A 25,040-nucleotide genomic window follows, 5' to 3' on the forward strand; every position below is an offset into this window, starting at 1 on the left:
TCCAAAAAAAAAAAAAAAAAAAGTGGAGTATCCCTTTAAATTCCCTTCAATAATATTTAGCAATACTGTTTTTTACTATATTTTTAACCAAATAAATGCAGCCCTGGTGAGTATAAGAGACTTTTTTCAACAACATAAAAAAAAACTTTTGACCAATTGTGTATTCATAATGTGAATGTTTAGACTAATGTTTTATTTGTGTGTGTGTGTGGTTTTGTCCTCCAGGAGCTGGACGAGGGGGAGTGTAACGGCCTGTCTTCGGTGCTAGTGCTGCAGGATTACAATGCCGTGAAGGAGGACGAGATCTGCGTGGTGGTTGGTGAGACGGTGCAGATCCTGGCGTCCAATCAGCAGAACATGTGCCTGGTTTACCGACCTGCAAACAGCCAATCACCTGCTGCAGAGGGCTGGGTACCGGGTCACGTGCTATCCTCGACTCGGTAAAGCCACGCCCCCTCAACGCCTCAGAATATATAACCACTACTCACGTTCACCCTTCAGTTTCACCAGCCTACTCTGGGAAAGCTTGCTGACACATGCCACTCGACCTCCTGTTAAGCTACAGAACAGGAAGTCCCGCCCCTTTCCCGTCTGCCGTACAGTTGAGGACTACAGACTTCACCTCCCATAGTCGATATGGGGGGGGAAAAAAAGAAAACAATAGAAAAAAGGAAGTTCAAGAAAATATATTATATTGCTAATAATTTAAAAAAAAAATGATTGTGTTGTATAGAGAGGAAACCGAGGTGAATTTGTCAGTGAATTACGTGTGGATGTGTATGGATCTTAACGTCATCCTTTCTCATCAACGCAATCCCATTACGCGCAACGGACTGTTTTCTAATGGGGCTCCCCCTTTTTCCCCTGTCTGTCTATGCCAAGTCATTTGCACACTGTGTATATTTTCTTTCACTGAGATTTTTATTTTTGGAAAGGTTTTTTTTTTTTTTTTTTCTCCCAAGTGTCTTATTTTTACAGCTGTTAGGCGTGGCAGATTTATTATTTTCTTTCAGTTCTGTCAAGCAGTTCAGTGTTCTGTACAAAGTATTCTGCACTTTTCCAACAAATAGTATCGCAATGACGGCAAGTTGTGGAATATCACAATCGTCACAATGCTCATAACTGTACTTGTAACTAAAGATTTAAATGTATTATTCTGTATCATTTTAAATTTGTACATAATATTTTTGACATTGCCATAATAGATACACAGCAGAGGAAAACCCTCTATTCCTGTCAGGCTAAAAAACAACAACTAAAAAAAAACGAAATCCTGGTAGTCAGCACTGCCTCCAAAACCTGACCCTCTGATTTTTACATTTGACATCATCAGATTTAGTATGTAATAAGTTATCATCTGAATCATATCAGACCAGATGTTTACTCAAATTAGTCGATTTAAAAATGGATGTTGTTGATTTCTGAAGAGTAGTTTCTGCTGTCAGCGTCTCAGAAATACGTGTAAATAAACATACAAAAAAAACTAATTCTAGCAGGTATTTCACTTGTTAAACTGGAATGTTGTTCATAATAAAGCTGGCAATTTTTCATCTTGGACATTATGTGTTCTGCATCATTTGTTCATCTGTGCATCTGAACAGTATTGTGTTTTAAATGTGAATATAAAAAGTAAATATTCATGCAATCAACATCAAGCATATACAAATCAACTCAATGTTACAGTATTGTGTGTACAGAGAAAACTAACAGTATTTATATCGTTTTTTACCTCGTGTAATCAGTTAGACAACAACGGTTTGAATGAAAAATGTCAAAATTGAAAATATTGAGGAAACAAAGACACCTACATCTTGGATGCCCTTGAGTAAGCTAAAACATGCCAAAAAATTAATTTCAAAGTGAATTATCCCTTTAAGGTGGCGTAGTGACATTGTACTTAGGCTACTCAAGTAAGTACTGAGAAATAAACTACATACTTACTATAGAATAGAGTAAACACACACAGCACACACACAAACAGATTCAAGTACCGTTTTGTGCCGCTAAAAGCATAGAAAGACTTCACTTCTAAATGTACCTGTAGTAAATCAAATGACCACGAGGGTGCAGCAACACTTTAATGCTTAAGAATGTAAATTATATCTAAAGTGTCAATATTAAACCAGTTTTAACGGAAGCCATTTATTTCAATTTTAAAAACTGTAAAAAATGTTTAATAAAAATGCTCTAAACATTCTCTATGAATTTCTTTTATTTGCTGCAATATTTCTGGTTGTATTGAATACAATATTTAACACATAAAAAATAAACTATCAAGATTTTATTTTTGTAAATATGGGAAAAAGACACCTCTGAGTTGTTATCCTCATGTAAGCTAACCCTCAATCCCTCACTGAGCAATGGTTTTAGCATTTTACTTCCCTCCTGCCTGTCAATTTAGTTGTCCCTGAAAAAATAATAATGATATTAATAATTAATAAAGTGCCAGACCTTAAAAAGTCAGGACAAAGTCTTGTACAGTTCAATAGAAATACTTCCTTCACAGAATCACAACACAAATTTGTGCAAGCGAAATTGTATATACCACAGGTACTACGTGACAGGAATCCCCATGTCATTCTGTTGCTCAAGAGTTTTGCACTCATCCAAGTGTCTTCATAAGAGGACATGAACTGTTGAGCAACAAAACCGCACGCTTGACTAGAATTACTGCTGTAATAGATTGTTTTTATTATTATCTTGAAGTTTTTATTTTACATTTATCATTTTTAGGTTTGTCATTTTTTATATCTATAAAAACTTATTTCAGTTTTAGTTATTTTAGAGCATCAAGGTAAACTACTTGAGAAATATTGCCTTGCAAGCTGAAATGTTTCTTTCTGTCAATTCTCTAGTTTTATTTCAAGTAATAACATTTTTTTATGCTTTTATTTTTTGTTTTAGTTATCTATAATAACATCAGGTATATTACAATGATATATATACTGAATACAAATGTCTATCATTTTTGAAAAAGAAAGAAAGAACACTGATGTAAGTCAATGGTGGTTTCGGCAACAGGTTTATTTAGCATTTCTGGTTAATTCTGTAATTTGCTTTCAGTCTGGCCTGCAGAATCATTGCAGGCACCAGTTCATTAACAAAAGATCTGTGTTTCCATTAGGGATGGGTACCGAAACCCGGTATTAAACGGGCCCAGGTGCTGAAATTTGAAAGACCGTTGTATCGATAAGCTCGGACGTTATTGGTTCTGCTGTCGGTATACTGGAGAAATTAAGTAAATACACGTAGGTTACAATTTATTCCTATAAAGACGTTATCTTGAACATGTTTATGTCGCCAGCCATTTCTATATATAAACTATATTTTAATTAAACCATTTGTCTGTGATGCAAATTTGCTATTCGCAGTTCAGAAGAGAGAGAGAAGAGAGAGAGAGAGAGCGTTCTCTCACGCGGAGCCACAGCGCGCACAAAACGACAGTGCTTGCTTAATGAGTGACAATGAGGACAGAACTAAACATTCAAACGAGGTTAGACTTTAGATCTGGGATATTATTCCAATTTTATTTTAGATTTCGGCTTCCAAAGATTATAAGAAGATATTTGAGATACACCCGTTAAAAACGAGACGCATGATCTGTCCAGCGCAACTTCCTTCACGTCACAGCGCTGCGCTGTCAGTTCTTCCTAAACCCAAACGTGCCGTCAGAATCAGCAAGATCGGCATTTGTTGCAAAATGCTGTCTCTTCTGTTGCTAGATCATAAAATGCCTATTAAAAACACAAAAACCGAGACGCTGACAGAGACAGAGACGCTGTTCACAAAGCGGTGCGCGCTCCGAAACGGACTGCAACGAGACAAGAAGAGTAGCCTAGGCTATAGCCTACTTTGGGCTTCGTGTGTCCTAAACTATCAAATATACATAAAAATGTCAAAATGACCAGCTCTGAGATTCACTTAAACACAATTATGTCTTAAATGGATGTAAATAATAGGGAGAAAATGATGGTGCCTCAGTTACCGATTAGATCTGCACTCCGTCTTAAAGAGGCAGCAGTCTAATAAATCTGCTGACGATTCAGCCATTAATGCAAATCAAACAACGAAAGCACTTGAATGAGCAACTTTAGATTTAATAAGCATTAATCTATCTATGATAAACTATACAATGCTATTTTATATTTGATTAATAAATTAGATTTATTTTCAAACAGAATATATTACCTAAAAAGTAATGTTAGTAGACCTTCCTGCAATTAAAGCACTTTTGTATCTTTGATTAATTGTATCCTATCTTTTGTATATAAAACAATAAAAGCCTGCACACTGCTGCATAACAATTTTTTTCTCTCTTCGTTTTGTTAAAGCATTACTTTTTTACATTTATTTTACATTTCAAAATATAAAGTTAATTATGTTCTTAATTCTTAAAAAAAAAAAACACCAAAAAGAACCGATAAGAATACCGTTAAAGTACCGGATCGATAAGCTGTATCGGTAAGAGTAGTAATACCGATAAAACCTTAACGATACCCATCCCTAGTTTCCATCTCTCTCTCCTTTTTTTTAAGACACAATTACTGGTGCTCTTTAAGAGTTTGAAGGGAAAGCAGAGATTCAGTGCACATAGCGCTCCATTGGACTTGTTAGATTGTTCACGAATTCTTATTTAACAGTGCGACCTCACTCAGACGATGCAAACATCTCAGCTGTAAATATCTGTTATAATATTTAAGCTCAGTTGATATTGGAATGATGACCCACTTCCGGCTTCTACCCTAGATGACCTCACACGGTATTTCACAGAAACAGGTTTGTGGGTAGGGGCCCTCGGGCATTTAAGGCAAAATGATTAGAATTAGAAATCCTCATTTTGATTAGAAAAAGAGATTGACGGGAGATGGTTGGTGTTCAGGCTCGAGGGATGAACTGTAGGTTGATGGGTTGGGAGGGAATGAGCAGTGTTCGGGTTTTGGGCTGTATCGATGGGGACCCCTCTTCTGTCCGGACCTCGTAATGTTGCATCAGCTGTGGGGCAAAAGGGTCAAGGGTTCAATTAATAAGAAAGAGGGATAGTGATAATTAAACTAAGTATACATATATAAATGTATATGTTTAGTTTAGTATATACATGTAGGTGACTGAAGATTAAACATCAACTTTAAATTCGATATTAGATGAAAAGTTTGGACAGGACCAGAAGTTGCAAACAAATTTTCTCCAGTGTTGTGACGTATTTCCGAGAGAAACGGAATACTAAATGAGGTTAAATAGTGGGCGTGGATTTTTTTCCAACTAGCACCTGATTGGATCTAGAAAAGTTATTAGGAACACCTTACTAACTTAAGCCATCACGTTATTTTACATATACATATGATTTCAATATCTTGTCAGAGATTGCTTGTTTCTGCATCTTCCCATCTACCGTATAATAGTAAAAACAAGGAAATTTACGTCAATGGTAGGGAAAGAGTTAAGTTAAGCAATTTGGCAATTTCAATATTAACATAAACATCAAAATGAAGATTAAAATCGCTTTTTTTTTTTTACAACCCAAGTGTTCTTGGTCCAACTGAATATTTTAACTAATGTGTGCGAAAGCATCATACTCACTCTACTCAGAGCAAAGTACATCTCCAGCTCTGCTACCCTCTTCCCCACACAGGCGCGCACACCAACCCCGAACGGGACTGAACTGTAGGGGTGATGCTGAGAGCGAGACGGGCTGGCCCTCAACCAGCGGTCTGGAACAAAACGCTCCGGATCTGGGAAATTATCCTCGTCGTGACTAACAGCGTAATGACAGAGATGGAACTGTGTCTGTGCGGAAAATACGTAGAGAGAAAACACACAAAGACTGGAATTAGGCTATTAGATGTTTAATTAAATGGAGATATTTAATGAGAGATTAAATATTTTGAGCTGTGTGTGTGTGTACCTTCTTAGGGAACCAATAATTATCCACAATTACTTCCGAATCCACAGACAGACGTCCATTACCAGGGACGACAGGATACATTCTATGATTAAAATGCATCATATTGTGAGAAATTAAATGTGCAACTGAGCATCCTGTAAGGGAAGTTTATTTTTTAACAGATCGCTAAACATTTCTGTCCAGCCTGTAAAGTTTTAGTGACACATTTCAAGGCAGACGGCAGTGTAAATCCACCACATGCTGCAGACAATAGGGGGAATGCATTGACGTCACTTTCCCGCCATAACAACCCCCCTCAGCCTGACTGAGTGGCAAAAGATCTGCTGCGTGACTGGATTTAAAAGGGGAAACAGAGAAAATGCGACTAAAACGAACAATTTTATCAATTTAAACTAAATGTTGGACTCAATATTAGGGTTGGGCATCGTTTGAGTTTGAACGATTCTGATTCCGATTCCTTGTTTCGATTCCGGTTCCTAACGATTCTCGATTCCGATTCTTTTAAGAGGGGTCAAAAAAGTTTAGCTAACCTTGCCAACCAACGGTCTTTCTGAAGGAAATAATCCTTTCTGAAGGAAATACTCCTTCGGTCACAAATTTTGCAGAGATTTCGTTATTTTTAGAAAAGTGAAGCCACACTTTGGACCGCCGACGTAAGCTACTCATGTTCGACTCGGGCGGTTATGCCAACACTTCTGGTAGACGCTTCTTCGTTGGTGTTGTTCAGCAGTTTCTTCTTCCGCTCGACGGACTGTGAATATCGAAACTAGGAATCGAAATTTTAACTTTTGAACGATTCCGGGAAAAACGAAAAGTTAGTCCCGGTTCCAATCGATACTCGATTCTCGATACCCAACCCTACTCAATATAGTGTTCCTTACAACTTACTAATGATCCAGTGATCCATGGATATTGACATGCAGCCAGGAAGCGTGTTGCCTGACATTTATGTTTGCCTGATTTCGACACCGGGGAAATAAAAGCAATATAGACCTAAACATAAAGCAAATTTGCCTGTGAACGCTTTATATAAACACAATATAGTTAGGTCTAAATCCGGGTGATCACTTACATCAGTGTTATATATAGCCTATATATATATATATATATATATATATATATATATATATCATATCGTCCAACCATAAAACTTTATAGTGTTTTTTTGGTGAGTGTTTATTAAAAAACATCCAATGACATCACGTGCTTACCCTCTGTAGGGACTTTTATGTAAAAACAGGCCAGCACCAACCGACTGGACTTGACTGGAACCCACAGCTTGGTCGGCCGATATATAGACCAATATATTGGCATTTTTAACAGTGATGATGCGGTTGCGCAGTTATTACCATCGTAAATCTGGCACAGTGTCACATTTTAAGTTAAGTTTGTCTTTGATCTGTTTTTTTCTGTTCTGCATTTACACTTGGCATTAAAGGAGCCATATGTTAGATTGTGGCCAAAACTGGTACTGCAATCACTTTCAAATTACTGTAGAGCGGTGTATCCCCTTGTCATATTTGCATTCAAAATGTCATTATTGTCATATGACAGTTGTCATAAACATGCATAAACCCTACTTCATATTCAAGACATATGTCATGTCATGGTTATGAAAGTGTCACGTCAGTCTTATGCACACCCCTTCAAGTAAAGTGCTACCGAAATTTCTAACCGTTACTGACACCAGTGGCCGTTAGAGAAACTGCAGCCAGTCTGTCGCGGTGTTCATTTGAAACATTAGTGCTAGCGATTGCCGCTGCTTACTAATGGGTGCCGTACAGATGTTAGCCCAAGTATACGAGAAAGCGCTTGACATTTTGTGAATTTTCACCCCAATTCGGACCCGACGACTCCTGATAGAGGCAACCGGGGTGGAGGGTCAAGGTGTCATTCTTTCTATTACATTATGGTTGGCTCATAAATGTACAAATGAATATTCTATCTTAAAGATTTTTTTTAAGTAAAAACCTACATATAGCCCCTTTAAACGTTTTTATTGTTTCAGCATGTTTATCAATCTACCATTTCTGTCAATACAGTCATTGCACGCTGTTTAACATGATCAGTCTAGTTATTTTTGTATGATCAACTCTGGAAGTATTCCTTTGTTCAAAAAACTAAAGTGAGTAAGTGAAAGCAACTGGTACATTGTTAAATTGGTATCATCTTTACTCTTAATCTAGTGTTGTGCCACAGACCTAATTTAAATATTATGCAGAAAACATAAATCCGATTGGTTATACAGATACAGAGGCTACATACGTAAATGTTATACTTTGTCATTTTATGCCAAGGTAATAAAACACAGAACTAGTTAAAGGAGCTGTATGTAAGAATGTGGACAAAACTGGTACTGCAATCAGTTTCAAAATACTGTAGAGTGGTGTTTCCTCTACCCCTCCCCCCTGACTCGAGGTTGCCAGATATGCTGCAGGATCCAACATTTGTTTATCCCACACGTGTGCATCTGCAGCTGTGGTAACTAGAGCAGAGCTGGCAACCTGAATGCCGCAACACTACTGACTTTGTGATTGGTAGATAGGTGGAGGGTGGAGCATCAGACCAAAACACAACATGACAGTTGAGGGCTGCAACTTCACTTTTTAAATGACTATATCCTGTCCGGACTACTGTTGTCGGTGATATAAGTATTTGAAATGAACATGATTTCTTAATGTCTAGTGACATATCAGGATCATTTTACGATTATTTGAAATAAATTTCTTACATACAGCTCCTTTAACACTGCTTTTTCTTTGCAATATGTTATTCGTTATCTTTAAAATTAAACAGATGTAATATTTTAAATGTAATATCATGTATTTTATTTTTATATCATACATTTTGTATTGATTGAAACAGTGAAAACCTATCTCAGTATTTTTAACAAGACAGACTGCAGCTGCAAACCAAAACATATCCAGAACAGAATTCCTTTAGAAATATCTCTAGATGGCATCTTTCCAAGATAAATCTTTCCTGTATCACAGCAAAAAACAGTTCTCATTCCATCTCTGCTTTCCAACTGCTTTAGGGCTGTTTTTCAGTGCTGTCATTTAGGAGACTGATTGTTAACTTTTTCCAAACTCTTTCCAAATGTTTGTATGTACAAATGTATTGATGAGTTGGACTGTTTAAATAAGCGCTGTGCAAAGGTTATTGTGCTCAGCATAAACTGAGTAATGTATGGCCACTCATGCATAATGTAGAAAACATCAGGGGCCTCATTTATAAAACTTAGCATGGGATTTGCATCAGAAGTGGCGTACGGATGAAACATACAGTAGGATGTGCAAATTCTGATTTATAAAACTGTGCGCAAGCACATCCTATGCAGTTTTCCTTTAATAAATCACAATCAATTCTTAAAGTAGTGCAGCTTTTGCGGCTTCATGTCCACCCATAGTTGCCCATAAATAGTCTGTGAAACGCCCACAAGTTAATATTCATCGATTGCGAAATCAGGGCAAACACAGAGAGGAAAACGTAACGTAACGTAACGTAACGTAACGTCACTCAATATGAAGCAAAAATTATCATTGGCGAGGTGGAAAAAAAGGCACTTGAATGGCAAAAGGTTACATTACGTCATTACGCATCATCGCATTTTATTACCATCCATTTGATTGCATCTGACAAGCTACAGATGTGTTATGAAGATGAATTGCAAAACATGCAATAATTATTATTGCAGAACATATTTCACTTTTATTGTTGTAAATATGCGTTAATTTGCATTTCTGTCGTAATCTTCGTTTGATTGTTTGTTTTACGCTGCAGATCGATCAAACGGGTGTTCATATAGGCTGTTAATTACAATACTTTCTTTGTGAAGTCATCATGTTATTTATGGCACAACGGTCTACAGTTCCACACACTTTCACGTGTTTCTTCCATCTGCCGACGGTGTCGCCATTTCTAATTTCACCGTTTTTGTGCATAAGCGAATTACCCAAGATGACATCATGACTTTTGCGTAAACATACATGCCACTTTCGAGTCAAGTGGCGTGTTATCTTTACGCATTTTGAGCTATCCGTCTACGGCATTCATGTCCGAGTGATTCCGCGTGTCAGTACACGGCGTCAAAAGTCCGAGCGAAACGAAGCAAAATGTAGATCTACATCTGGGGAGCGATCTTTTTTTTCCTAGGATGGTAGGGGAAGACTCATAAAAGCCATTAACCCCAGTGACGTGTAGGTTGGTCATATGAGGTAAGTCATATATTTATATATACAATAATGTAACGTTAAGTCAACGGCGTTCATAAACACGCTGAAAAGCAATTACGCGTGTTGATAGCACGCCGAAAATGGAAATATGAATTAGCGTGTCACACACACGCTACTTCATGAGATCAGTCTGAATTACCACACATTTTCCCGTCAAGTTTGCTTTTTATAAATACCAATTATTGCACGGAGAGCGGCGTACGCCGTCTTTCAACGTTTATAAATGAGGTCTCTTTCACCCCTTTCAAGATGCATGAACAATAAATTAGTACTGTTTTCCCCACAAAAAGAGTTTGGGGCTGGACTATTGCGCATATCCCCTACCTGAGAATTTCTTTGATGACCGCCTTCATGTAGGGCATCCTGGTCAGGTGTTCAGCGTTCGGCTGCTCTTTATTAGGACAAACAGATGCAATCTCGTTATAGAGACGGTTCTGTGCCTCTGGATCACGTGCAAGGTGGTACAAGGTCCATGATAGTGTGTTAGACGTCTGTCAAGGACAAAGAAAAAAGAAAGATTGACTATCTTATCAAATAATGCATTCATCAATCTCAGCTGATGACGTTATGATAGAGATATCTGATTGGCTAAGTTAATTATGTTCAGATGGTGAGGGGGCGGGGCTAGAGAGCTCTCTTTAAGGGGAGCTCTCTTTTAAAAACGGAAAACGTTTTATGCATTTTGGCCGTTCATTTACACAAAGGCGTTTTGGAAGTTTTTAAAAATGACATACCGTCTACGCGTAAACTACAAAAACGCAAGTTTGTGACATCATGCGAATGCGTCTCGCGAGTTCCGTCTTTAGGCGCGTAGTGTTTCTTAACAAAGTGACACCGCCAACTACTAGCCTGGCTTGAATAATTAATACAACGATTTTAATCCTTTATGCGGATCCATGTGGACAGGGATCTTTGTGACAACATTGTTGTCTGTACGTGAAAAACGCAAAGAAAGAACTTTTTTAGTACATCGTTGTCGTGAAAATAAACCTCAGCGATGTGTCGATAAAACAGACCAAGACATCAGCAAAGAATGCTGCTTAACAGGTTATCAACCTGTGTCTGTTGTTAATAGTGGGACACAATTTAGCAGATAGCTCTGGAAATCTGATAAACGGTAGCCTTGACAGACCTTGACACACAGAGATTACGAACATAGTGCAGCATGTTAAAGGTCATTACTGTATCAGTTAGGGATGGGCAGGATAGTTCTTGGTTAATTTACTAATGTGAATTACACCTGGGGGTACTCAGCAAGGACACCTGTGTGAACTCACCTTGACCCCAACTGATTAAAAGTAACTACAAAGATCGATCACAAAATGAAGTACACGTTTCCAAATGCGTGAACACCACTCATCTGGAGGACCCTAATCATTCAGGGCTTCCTTAAGAACGACTAGTTACTCAGACAAATCACCTTATTGAACACTTTTAGTGTACTTCAAATCTTATCAATCAAATCAATATAATTTTAATCAAATTCAAGGCCACGTTCATGACTATGTTTCTCAACACGCTTGAGTACAGGTTTAAAAAGTGCACTTTATAATAATGTCAAATTAAAAGCTTTGCTTTAAAGAATATTTTAAATCATTATGTTTTAATAGTCTTTTTTCAGACTTACACTTGTTTTGATTTGTTGACTAACATACTAACTCATGTTAAGTACTTTATTATAATTTTAACAGTATGCTTAATTTGATATTACATTAGTTAACATTTTAAATGTGCTAAATTATTATGCGTTACTACATTTACTCACTATAACAGTAAATGATACCAACCTTAAAACAAACTGTAACTGTATAGTTAGTTCATTAAAAATACTCAGTAATTATTTGTCCATTTCAACGACAACGGAAATGATTGTGAAAAAAATGACAAAGATGTACTTATGTCCTACTTAATGGAGTCAAAAACACTGTAAAGTTCAGCTAATTGCATACACTTTTAAACTAGAATACGTTTTAATTTAAGTGTCTGAAAAAAATATTTTTGAAAATTATTTCTGTAATAAGCACTCTTAAAAAGTAAGCTACTTTTTCACAAGGCAAGTATCACCTAGGGATGCACCCATATTAAAATTCTGGTATGGTTAATAAATAGTTTCATATAGGTTTGCACCTGTGTGTTTGTCTCTTGTTTCTTATTTTCACAGGAACTTAATATCTCTCTTGTTTTTTCGGCAGGTAGATAGAAAACACTCCCTTAACAACTGAACCAGAGGCACTCTGAAACAATTAACTTCTGAATAATAAATCCTCGTCTGAAAATGACTTGACTTGTAGCAGATCATATTGTTTAATCTACTTCCTGTCTGACTGGTTCCGAATAAACATATTCTTACTGTGTCGACGCCTCCCAGCAGAAGTTCAGTGAGGCTGATGTACACCTCTCCTAAGCTGAGTTTATCGCTGGACAACAGGTAGGTGAGATACATGCCCTCCACTTCCTCTCCACGCTCAACCTGATCATGTATCTGCTTCACCTTCTTATCAATCAGATGTCGGGCTGGACAAAAGTACAAAAGACACAGACAGAAAGAGCAATCAGTTACACTGTTGTTTCAAACAATTATTTATGTCCAGCAACTCAACCATATCAGATACAAATCAAACATAGACTACAGGTGCACCGACATGTGTAATAATATATATATATACACACACACAAACACATACATACAGTTGAAATTAAAGCTGTTTATGATGAACAAAATCAAACAAAAGTTATTAAAATAGCTCAATACAAGTGTTTCAAGTTAGGGTTAGGGTTTCCACAAATTCAACTGAAAAGGCATCTTTTAATGACTTCTGCAGTCTCAAAATGTCCAACCCTTTCATGGCAAGCATCTTTAGTACTTAGTAGAACACACTCTCGTTGTTTTTTTTGACCTGCTACAAACGAGATGTATAACCAGACACCAGCTTCTGGCAGCGTTTCTGAGAAATCTGAGCCCATTCCTCATGAACAATGGCCTCCAGTTCAGCAATACCCATGGGTTTCGTGTGCTGCAACCGCCTTCTTCAAATTCCACCAAAGATTTTATTTGGGGTTTAAGTCAGGTGACTGTGATGCCTAGTACTGTGGAATCTTCCAGAACTTCTTCAGCAAACAAGCCTTGGTGGATTTTGAGGTATGCTTGAGATCATTGGAAGGTCCAATGATGCCCAGAACATCACCGAGCCCCACCGTGCTTTTCAGCAAATGCTTCATTATTCTTCCTCCAGAGATACCGCTGATCCACAGAGCCGAAAAGTTCCACAGAACAAAATTCCCAAATTTCTGTGGCTTATTTATATGATTTTGAGCAAATTGGAGGCAACTTTTCTTGTGCTTTTGGGTCAGTAGTGGTGTACGTATCGGAGTTCTAGTTCAGGAACCTGAACCTGCCTTCTCAGAAATCTGGTTTCAGCCGTTGATTGCTTCCTTTTTCTGCCCCGTCAAGGTAGGGTAGCCACTGTTGCTTTAACTTTGAACTTGCAAACTATGTTTCCAACTGTGTTTCTAGGAACATTTTTATGACTTTGCTATTTTTTTTATCCTGCTCCTTGTTTATGAAGGGCGATGATATCTTCTCTCAAAGGACTTTCTTTTTTGACCATTTTTTCAAAATTCTAACAGCCACTGAGTTAGAAGCACTGAAATGAAAATTATGCAATTTAATCATCTGTGGAGCAGGCAGGTTTTAAAAAAACTCCAGCCAATCATTTCCAAGACCACCTATAGTCATTGGACAGTAATTGCGTCGATTAAATTAAATACATACTCAAAGCAAAGTCGCCCCGGTACAGAGAGCAAGAATAAGTGCAAGTTGCTTCCGTATGGAGAATGGCAGACAAGACAACAGCACAATCGCTCAAGAGTTTTCGCTCTTGCATGATTGCGCGTCCATGTTCTCCGAATGGGTGGAGTCAGGGCCAGCGTTGAAGGAAAGAAAGTAGGACCTTTTGAGTTGTGTATTTTCAAAATCTGCCGGCCGTTTTGCGAATCCCATACCCTACCTTAAACTTTTTGGACCATTGTGTATCATGTGTTCTAGCTCAAGCAGACCTGGTGCAACTAATGAAGACATTGATTAGTTGCATCAACAGTGCTCAAGGCAACTGTTTTGCAGATTTATGCTGTTGTGAAAGATTCTGGGTCTTTCTCAATCTGTGTTCTTGTCTGTACTTGTGTTTCTCGTGAAACGTCATCCAAGTACTGTTTCAATACACAATTGCATTTTGGCAAGAACGGTGAAAAATCCTGAAAAGTGTTCTTGACACGCCCATTTTACAGAGAAGTCATCGGTTAATAAGCAAGGGGGTAATCCACCAGCCGGACACTGAAGGCTTCCCGGGGGCCGCCATTGGCTAGCAAGCCTTCACCTGCTGTTAGCATTCCATTGACTCCCATTCATTTTTGCGTCACTTTGACAGCGAATAACTTTACATCTGAGGCGTTTAAAGACTCCATTTGTCCAATGCTTATTTCTAAAGAAACAGGAAAATGTATAAAAGGCTAACGATTGTTTCATAACACGCGACTGTCGCATGCACAGTAGAGAAATTAGCGTATAGACAGGAGGAGAAGCTCGTGGGCAATCGTGGGGGGGGGGGGGGGGGGGTAGCATGGAGGCATAAAGTCAAGGGAGAAGCCCATAGAAAGTCATAAAGATGATCCTGCTGATAACTCATGGACAGCTCCTACTCACGATCTCCGGCTCTGCAAGATTCGGAAGGGATTGATTCAGATTCCACTTGGCACAGCTACTAAAAGACGTACAACTGTCAGACAGGTTGCTCACGTCACATCTACATCGTCAAGCTCAGTTCGAGTCTGGGCAGTGTGCTTGGCAATCAGGAAGTGAGTGATTCGAACTGACTTATTTTTTATCCATTGAAGTCTATGGGGTCGCTGTGTCCATTTCTTTTACTGTCTATGTTGGTAACTTGTGTGAACTTGACTGCAGAAATATCCCTCATTTCGGCATTCGGGGAAGGAGAGACAGGTCAATAGAGTAAGTCGTTTTTCTACAATTTCGTATGCTATTTCATCACTAAATTTACTTTTGAGAACATTTGTTTCAGAAATCGACTGTGTAGATTTTAAACATTGGCATTTTTACAAAACTTTATGGCGAACCAAAAATGTGCTCAAAAGTTTTCAGAAGTGAGAATCGCCTTAAGCGCCTGCCAGTCTGCTCGCAGACTCGTTTTACTCCACAGTCGAGAGACAACAGTGGAACAATAATGGCAGAAGAAAGCCAGATCCACTACTGTAAGAAAGTTTGGGTACTGCAGCCTGCAGGGTATTATTGTTGTAAGAAATTATAGTCTGTAGTCTTATATATTATCACCTTTAAACATTTGACCTTATCACTCTAACACTTGTATTGTTCTCTTCGATTTACATTTAAAGACAGAGTTTGGAATAACAAAGACATAGACACGGAGGCACCACTTGTATCGTTCTCTTCAATTTACATTTAAAGACAGAGTTTCAGCTCCACGCTGATAGAGAAGACGAATCTGTTTGTCTTGATTTACATTTAAGAGAAAGCTTCAAAGCTTCATGTTGAGGGGGAAAACGGATGTAATACTGTATAAAATGTTTGCGTTGGGATGAGTTCGGGGTTCATTCTGATGCCGGTGAACCCAAGCACTTTGAAATTGCAGAAGTCATTAAAAGTTCATTAATTTTCAGTTGAATTTGGGGAAACCACTTGAAAACTTTGTTGTGTTGAGGTCTTTCAATTACTTTGGGTTTGATTTGTTCATTGCAAACAGCTGAAAGTCTGTCAAATTTGCCAATAAACCTAATCTGCAATGGGGGTTTAATAAATTTGAATACAATTGTATTAAAAATAAATATATATATATATATATATATATATATACTGTAGGAATATGCATATATATATATATATATATATATATACACACACAAACATATTATATTATATATGTATATATATTATATATTTATTCACATATTATTTATTATTTATATTTACATATGTACACACACATATATATATATATATATATATATATATATATATATTTGTGTGTGTGTGTGTATTTATTATATGAATTTAAAAAAATATGATAAATTAAAAAAAAGACTTTTCATATATATATTTGTCCATTAGTGCATCCCAAACGCAGACATTGAACTTTAGCATACCTACGTCATACAAGTCATCCCAAGCCTGGACAAACCGTTTCCAGAAGGGGAAGATGTGACGGGTCCAGCGAGGGAAAAAAAGAACCGTCTCTGAAAGTGCCAACATTTCATTAACGGCAGATATGAACCGCAGAGTTTCTGTAGGAATTTCCTCCTGTAAACAGCCTAGCCTTGTTTCGAACAGGATAGAGGAGATTCCTGAATAGTGAGAAAGACAATCACTATGCTACTGTTTGCTCACATAAGAACAGCTCCAGGATATTATCACTCATCTACAGTACATCCATACAAACCCTCAAAGCCAAATTTGTAGAGCTCAGAGGCGAGGTCAGTGACGGTGGCCTTGTCTTGACTGCGCAGACGCAGGAGTTCCACACGCTGTAGGAGATCAGACACAACCTCGTGAATGATGGGTGCGTATGCCGTTACTTCCTTCAGTTTAAGCATCTTAGGGTTCAGGGCACTACGAATACGATACCATTCGGGGCCTGTGCTGAAACACAAAAAAATATTTTTAAACACCTTTACTCACCTCAAACTTTTGACCGGTAAGTGTAGTTCACCTCCAAATTTACACTTTTTGGGGACTGAAGCTGTCAAACTCCAAAATGACAAAAATCTTCTTAAAGGAGTAGTTTTCAAAACACTTTTGCTGATAATTTACTCACCGGTATGTCATTCTTTCTTCAATCGAAAAGAAATTAAGGTTTTTGATGAAAACATTCCAGCATTTTTCTCCATATAATGCACTTCAGTGGGAACAAAACGGTTCAAGGTCCAAAAGACACTTTCAGTACAAACTGCAAACTGCTTTAAACGATTCCAGACGATGAATAAGTGTCTTATCAAGCGAAACGATCGCTCATTTAATAAAAAAAACCCCCAAAGTTTAAGTTTTATAAGCTCAAATGCTCGCCTTGCTCTGTACTGCGATGCGAATCTTTTTCCAAGTCAATTTGTTCGTTTCGTTCGTTGAATGAACCAAATGACTTGGAAAAAGATTCATTCATTTTGATGAATGAGTTTGAACAGGAGAGTCACAAACGCGCATCACAGTCTCTTTTGGACCTTGAACCGTTTGGTTCCCATTGAAGTCCATTATATGGAGAAAATGCTGGAATGTTTTCATCAAAAACCTTAATTTCTTTTCGAATGAAGAAAGAAAGACATGGACAATTTGGATGACATGGGGGTGAGTAAATTATCAGCAAAAGTCTTTTTCAAAAGTGAACTACTCCTTTAAGTAATAAGAGAGCTTTGTGCAAGGAACAAACCAACACTTTTTTTTTGTTATTATTGAGATCCACAGTTTATGAGAGTCACGACAGTCAAATCTTTTCAAATGAATCATCTGATGCTGTTCACAACACTACTGAATGAGAACTGATCCAGGTCTCATCAGTGAATGACAATATTTTGTACTATTTGGCACACAGAGGTATTGTATCGCTTGGAGGGTGTGGTGCCACTTTTATCACACATTCATGGTGTTTTTGGATATCTTTTTAAACTTTGAAGCTCCATTCTCCTTTTGTGTACCATGAAGGAAAGTATAAAGAAAGACAATGTGTGAAGAGGAGAAGAGCTTACTCTACATGAATTCCATATGCTTGTCCTCTCATGTCTCTGTATTCTTTCCAGTGAGGAAGATCAGTACGCACTGGGTATCGTCCCTCTTGTCGGATCACCTGTGCAAGCAGTTCTGCCGTCGCCACATTTACCACATCAAACGGCCCAAACCGTGAGCGCCAGATTGGACCATACAGGCGCTTGTGCTCCACCTGCATAATAGAATAGAATATCAGCAATTGTTTATCATACACATTGAAATATTTAGCTACAAATAATAGAGGGACAATCCCTCTGAAGAATGAGGTCGGTGTGTCATTCTGTGAAATGTTTAAATAGCCATTTTCATTTAATGCAGTGGTTCCCGACTCAGCAAATGCCCTTCAAGATGACTTAAAATTACTTTTAATGCTTTTTTTAAGACTAAATAATAATATTATTTGGGTAACCAAAAAGGTTTTGGCATCGGTGTGAAAATCTTCATTTGGAATTTTTATTTTTAAGAGTGTATATATGTGTGTCAATCATTGTTTAGATGTAAATAAACATGATAAATTAGACCATCTTCATATAAATCGATTATATTTCTTCACAAGACTTAGGCAAAACCACTCAATTTAAGACGCCTTTATGGCCTTTTGGATCTTTCACAAAGTTTGTATTACCTGTACTTTCAATGTAATGAACTGAAGAAACTGCTCAAGAGTACCATCCAAATAAGGGAATGTTGAAATTACAAACAGTTATTAAACCACAAGTTGATATGTTGAGCGAGCATAGACTGTAAAAAAGGTTGAGCGCCACAAAGATAGCAATGTTTTGACCGAACAGTTTTCTGATTGGCCAAATCCTGTGGGTCGACTCATTTTCTTTTTGCTGTTTACAGGGGCAGACAGACACACAGAGATAAGTGACATTTCACAGAAACTCTGTTACAGGGATTTGTATCTGGAAGTGGGGACATTCTATCCGTGCAATGGCAGTCAAAAGAGACTTTGAATGCTCTGTAGTTTGACACATGTAGTTTGATAATGCAGAGATTAAGCCAACCTTTGGAATACAAGCCTGAATACATCTGACCTATAAAAGTGTTTCTTTACGACAAGCTGTTTTAACCATTCCATAAAACTTAATCTCATGTTACTACTACCTTTTAAATTCTTATTTATTTCTTATTATACTTATTTATTTGTTACAAGACACAAATTAAATATTAGGCACTATTGAATTAAATTATATATTTATTTATGCCTTTATACTTACCAGTAACTATTCAAAATAGTTTAAAATTTCTATAGAAGTCTTGTGGAAGTCTTTTCTTTAGTATCTTGTGGAACTGGAAAAAGATTACTTACTAGTGAATATAAAGCGCTTATTGCTAGCAGTAACAGATGAGTCTAAAAGTTTGTTTTAAGGAATATACATGTTAAAATGGCTTTCCATAATATCTTCTCATTCCACTGATATCAGCTGGCAGTATCAGACAAGATTTCCAGTCTCCAAAATCAAAAGCTATTCTACAGAATGCGTTCAAAGTCAGAGTTGGAAACTTCTTGAATCTTTTTTCACAAATTGTGTGCAAATTGTACAATTTCCAAGGTACACATTTTTCTAGTAGCTAATTGTGCAGTTAATTACCATATTGTATTTTGATAATGTTTTGGAATTTTTCCCTATTACACAATAATAAATAATTTAATAATAGGCTTATAGTGACCTATTCATATTCACATGTTCGCTAGAGCAGTGATGTTTTGGTAGCGACCACATTACATAACTTGAACTCGCATAGGCTACTAAAACACTACTAAGATAAATGATTTGCACAACTGAACTCAAATTTTGTTTATTTCCCTCAAATAAATGATTGTGTTCCCTTTGTCAATGACATTTCGATTATGTTCCATTAGTGATAATTTTAGGATTGCCAGGATGACGTTAACATACTAATAAAAATGAAACGTTATTCCTTGAAGCATACATGCACAAATGGTTTGTTTGTCTCAAAATTGTGCTAGTTAAATATATTTGTATAACTGAATGAACATTCAATCTATTAATAACTGTTTACATCTTAAAAACACACCACAAAGAAACACCAGTTTACATTAAGCAGCTGTTTTGCGTACTTGCAAATTCAAAACAAATGCAAACACATTTTGCACAAAGTAAAAAAGGTGTTTTACCTGCATTGCATGACTTTTATCAGCGTATCCTTTAACGAAGAGCCAGTATGCGGTTGTGGCCAGGCTGGGTCCCGGAAGATCATCGATGGTTTTGTATTTCCCCGTCACTGTTGCGCTCTGCAAGTCTACATGCCCTGTTTGAGACTTTAGGGTCCGTGCGATCAATTCCTGGAATGGCGCATATTTTCTACCGAGAGTTGCGATACGTTCAGTTTTCACTAGAGCAGAAGACAACATGTTTGACCAGTGTCGCTAAAGCTATCTCTGAATCTGGTCGGTCGGACGCATACCAGCATATAGTTCATGTCAAGATATTGGGCGGGATTTGTTTTCAGCTGTGCCTCTGGGCTAGTGAGCCGCCTAACGTTAAGTTACCTCAACTTGAAACGGGGCAGGGTGTTTCTGGACATCATAGGTGCGCTGTCGAGGTATAGTCCTGTCATTTTAAGCCAAAATTGAGGTCAACTTAGAACAAATTGCAACAGAAGCTCTTCTGTTTCTTCAACAGAACTCTTTGTATCCTCAATATGTCACGAGGGGAAACAGCCCCGAAGAATTCCATTAGTAAGTTTCGAAAAAGACCCAACGCCTGATCTTTTTCTCACGTGAATAGGCCAGGGTAAAGATTTTAAACTTTAGATATCACCATGAAAACATCTAACATTACGAACATCTAGACAAACAGTTATGTTTGTAATAACAGGCCAACACGTTTGTTATAACAGGCCAACACGTTTGTTTGTTTGTTTTTTAAATAAGTTGCATAATCTAAACGTCTGTGCTAATTAGCATAAATACCACAAAAGATTGTCTTGTTGATATATAACAGTAAAAAACAATGTAAAGGTCTGGGAACCCATTTAGGCTAACCATGACCTTTAATTCATAAAAGGTAGGAAGAAGTAATTTAAACCAGCCTTTATTAAACTTGTAAATACATTTTTTGTTTGTCTTGATGCAAACGGTTAAAACTTAATGCAAAAAGGTTTACCCTATTCAAATGAGAAAATATTTGGGTCGTTTTCCAAACTTTCCCCAATGGGATTCCTCTGAGCTTTTTCCCCTTTACTCAGGACATATATTGAGGAAACAAAATAAGTTGAGTTTGCTTCTGTTGCAATTTGTTCTACCTTTTTTTTTCATAAAATGACTGGAGTAGGTAGGTGTAACTGTTTGAAGGTAGGCTATATTACACTTTTGAGTGGTAATGTTTTAGCTGTTTACCCTACATATTTTCTACTAAGGTATATTTAAAGAATTTAATACTTTTATTTCATCAATGTGGCCAAAAAAAGTAGAGGAAAGACATTTATAGTGTTACTATACACTCACCTAAAGGATTATTAGGAACACCATACTAATACTGTGTTTTTTAATACTGTGTCTTTCGCCTTCAGAACTGCCTTAATTCTACGTGGCATTGATTCAACAAGGTGCTGAAAGCATTCTTTAGAAATGTTGGCCCATATTGATAGGATAGCATCTTGCAGTTGATGGAGATTTGTGGGATGCACATCCAGCACACGAAGCTCCCATTCCACCACATCCCAAAGATGCTCTATTGGGTTGACTGTGGGGGCCATTTTAGTACAGTGAACTCATTGTCATGTTCAAGAAACCAATTTGAAATGATTTGAGCTATGTGACATGGTGCATTATCCTGCTGGAAGTAATCATCAGAGGATGGGTACATGGTCGCCATAAAGGGATGGACATGGTCAAAAACAATGCTAAGGTAGGCTGTGGCATTTAAACGATGCCCAATTGGCACTAAGGGGCCTAAAGTGTGCCAAGAAAACATCCCCCACACCATTACACCACCACCAGCCTGCACAGTGGTAACAAGGCATGATGGATCCATGTTCTCATTCTGTTTACGCCAAATTCTGACTCTACCATCTGAATGTCTCAATAGAAACCGAGACTCATCAGACCAGGCAACATTTTTCCAGTCTTCAACGGTCCAATTTTGGTGAGCTCTTGCAAATTGTAGCCTCTTTTTCCTATTTGTAGTTGAACAGTAGCGTACACACACACACACACTCATACGTTTTATATATTATATATAGTATATATATATATATATATATATATATATTTTTTTTAAATGAGATAAGGATGTTAAAAATATAATTTATAGATATTGCACTCAAATAGCAATTTCTAGCTGTAAAAATATTTTACAGCTGAAACATGCTCCAAATTTCCAAGACTTTTTCTGTACTTTCCCTAATAATTTTAGGCCTTCATTGAGATCTGAACGTAATTGATAATTGAATTGAGACACAGCTCACTGTATAATCTTAATACCAACATCAATATAGCACCATGAAATGTGAAATAAATATCTTTTATTATTTATTTTCATCGTCATTAGCAACACTTTACAAAGTGCCAGCCGTCATAGACAATCTCATAATGTCATCCTGCAAATAGCCCGATCAGTGCTGCCATCAGCAGACCACAGAGATGCCAATCATGCGTAGAATTTGAGTTTAAAAAAAGAGAAAATAAAAATATATATATAAAAAAAATATGCGTACCACTGATATACAGATTTTGATATAAACAGGCTTATTGGTCACAAACCAAATTGAATTATAAACATGGCTTTTCTCATACAATAGACAAAGAGAACAAACAACAGATACAAGTTCTGTACCAGATAAGTGTACTGTCTACAAAAACGTACATTTCAGAGTTCATATCTTCTTTTGAATTTCTTTTTTTTATAACTTTTCTGTCATCGGTTGTACAAGGCGCAAGGCATTGAGTGCGCTGGCAATAATCTCACTCAATCGGCACACAGAAAAGGAGTCTCTTTGAAACACAGACAAACACATACAGACACACTCAGACAATATAACACCCACTCAAAAAACAACTACAAAGTGCATTCATGACCCTGGAGTGGCAGCAGTGGCGTGTTTGAGTTGACGGAGAACTTCCCGTAATCACTTGTTATCATAAATTAAACAGAATGCATTCTGCAGCTACGGAAGTCTATTGTTAAGTCGAGAGATATTTTGAAGAAGAAAAAAAAAATCCAACATTTTATATACAGGCAAATAGTTCTATGATTCCACCTAGTGGAGGAAAAAGACATATCTGACATTACATTCCAGTAGGAAGATTCCCGATTTGCATTAAACCATCCTCTAACCAGGATACCAGTCAGTTTCTTTGGCACTGGTCAGCATTTAGACATATGGCTCTCATTTTTAAAATCTGAATTCATAAAAGAACCAGCCATCGTTTGTGTGTGTTCATTTCACAAGGATAAGAGCATAGCGCTGGTACTGACAAGAGCCAAATGTGAGCCTCAGAGAGTGACCATGTGGCCAACTTAGCCAACAAAGCTGGTAACCAGGGCAACCGTTTTCTCAGATTCTCAACAAGCATTCAGACTCACACAAGATCGCTCAAAAACACACACGCAAAATGACTGACGAACACTGGCAAAAGTATTAAAATCAGTGTAAAAATCAAGGTCTCAAAATGTGCAAACATTTCAGCATCAAAAGAAAATGAACAGTACATACATTACAAACATACACTGCCTACTTTACTTGTAGTATGTCTGTACACCATCTGAAATGGTAATGCTTTCGCTGCTTAAATGAAAATAAATGTGGATTTAGTTCTACGAACTGGCACTTTAAACCTATACAGAGCAGAAATTTAGCTCATTATACTGGGTGCGGAGAAATTCCTTCAAATACTGCCACAGCAACCCAAGGTTGGCAACACATGGCATCAAAAAAGAAAACCAAAATAAAGAAGAAGAAAAAAGAGCTGCACGGGGCTTACAAAGTGGGCCTGCCCCCTTTTTTTAAATGGCTGTAGGCCAAGTTTGGACTCGGATAGAGAACTGGTCTATTGTGTGAACGGGTCTTCCATGTTTTTCGTTCCCAGTTTTCACGATCTGGATCAGCCACATGAAATCATTCCAAATTAACTCAACACAATGGAGGTAGACTCTCTTAGTCACCAACAGAAAACAAAACTGTAAACGTTTGCTTGGAGTGTAATCATACCGTCTGAGTCCCGTTACTATAGCTGTACCTACTGTACCTACTGACAGCAAAAGTTAGTTTCTATATTATCACAATCTATTGGCCTGGCGTTCATACAGGACACGTTCTTGTGTTAAAACAACACAACAGATCCCATTCAACCAGAATGTGATTTAAGACATGCTCATTGGTCCATTGTTTTAAAACGAACAATGATCCGTGGACACATGGGTCAATGCTAAATAATGATTATTAAAAACGTACTTTTTGTTGGTTTCATATGGCTAAACGTTCACACAGTCTTACCGATAACTCTTCAAGTTAAACAGATTTTTAATTTGAATACTAAAGCTTGTATTAAAGTAAATATCATTTTACTACCTGAACTAACCTGTCATAAAAATAAGTATTATCATAAATGATATCATATTTTAAGAGACTTGTTGACCTTAGCACACAGTCATGATTGTGCAAAGGCCCTCTATATGGTATCGGCACGTTGATTTCAGCACGACTTTGCTTTAGCCGTTGAACAACTGTTCAAATATTAAAAAGAAGTGTCTTTTTTCATCATTATGACATCAGGATAGACATATTTGACAGTATTCTCCCAAAAATATATATCAAAATCATTGTTAACTCAGAAGTTAAAAATATTCTCATTACACTATGTGCTAATGTAATATAGGAGTATGTCATTGAACCAAATGTATAAATTTGACCAATAATTTACAGATTTACACACAAGACCGTGTCCTGTTCGAACGCGTTCTGTAAGCAAGCAATATGAAATCACTGCTTGAGCTTTAATTGTTACCATTATACGACTATTAAATGACGTGTGTGTTAAATTACAAGTACCATACTCTATATTCATATTTATGAGAGGGGAAATCTATAACCTTTGAATTGGGAACGGCAGTTTGTGACGAGGAATATAGAAAACAAACCCAATGGA

General features: G+C 37.2%; 2 protein-coding genes across 3 annotated transcripts in view; one reads left to right on the forward strand and one right to left on the reverse strand.

The window, feature by feature from the left end:
* Positions 1 to 1,557, forward strand: part of kalrnb (kalirin RhoGEF kinase b) — a 123,669-nt gene extending 122,112 nt beyond the window's left edge. For both annotated transcript variants that reach the window (XM_039689247.2, XM_039689248.2), the window contains one exon: positions 226 to 1,557. In XM_039689247.2, coding sequence (XP_039545181.2) covers positions 226 to 444 — 219 coding nt within the window. In that variant the 3' untranslated portion in view covers positions 445 to 1,557. The remainder of the gene's footprint in view (positions 1 to 225) is intronic.
* A 709-nt stretch (positions 1,558 to 2,266) lies between these two features.
* cyp27a2 (cytochrome P450 family 27 subfamily A member 2) lies at positions 2,267 to 20,422 on the reverse strand. Its single transcript, XM_039689472.2, has 9 exons — positions 20,067 to 20,422; positions 17,902 to 18,092; positions 16,605 to 16,804; positions 16,312 to 16,509; positions 12,488 to 12,651; positions 10,462 to 10,628; positions 5,903 to 5,984; positions 5,578 to 5,784; positions 2,267 to 4,992 (listed from the first exon to the last, which is right to left on the reverse strand). The coding sequence occupies exons 1-9, from the start codon at positions 20,301 to 20,303 to the stop codon at positions 4,876 to 4,878; spliced, it is 1,563 nt and encodes a 520-aa protein (XP_039545406.2). The 5' UTR covers positions 20,304 to 20,422; the 3' UTR covers positions 2,267 to 4,875.
* Positions 20,423 to 25,040: the final 4,618 nt, after the last annotated feature.

Source organism: Pimephales promelas, chromosome 8 (genome assembly GCF_988280905.1).
Source record: "Pimephales promelas chromosome 8, fPimPro1.hap1.1, whole genome shotgun sequence".
Taxonomy (NCBI): Eukaryota; Metazoa; Chordata; class Actinopteri; order Cypriniformes; family Leuciscidae; genus Pimephales; species Pimephales promelas.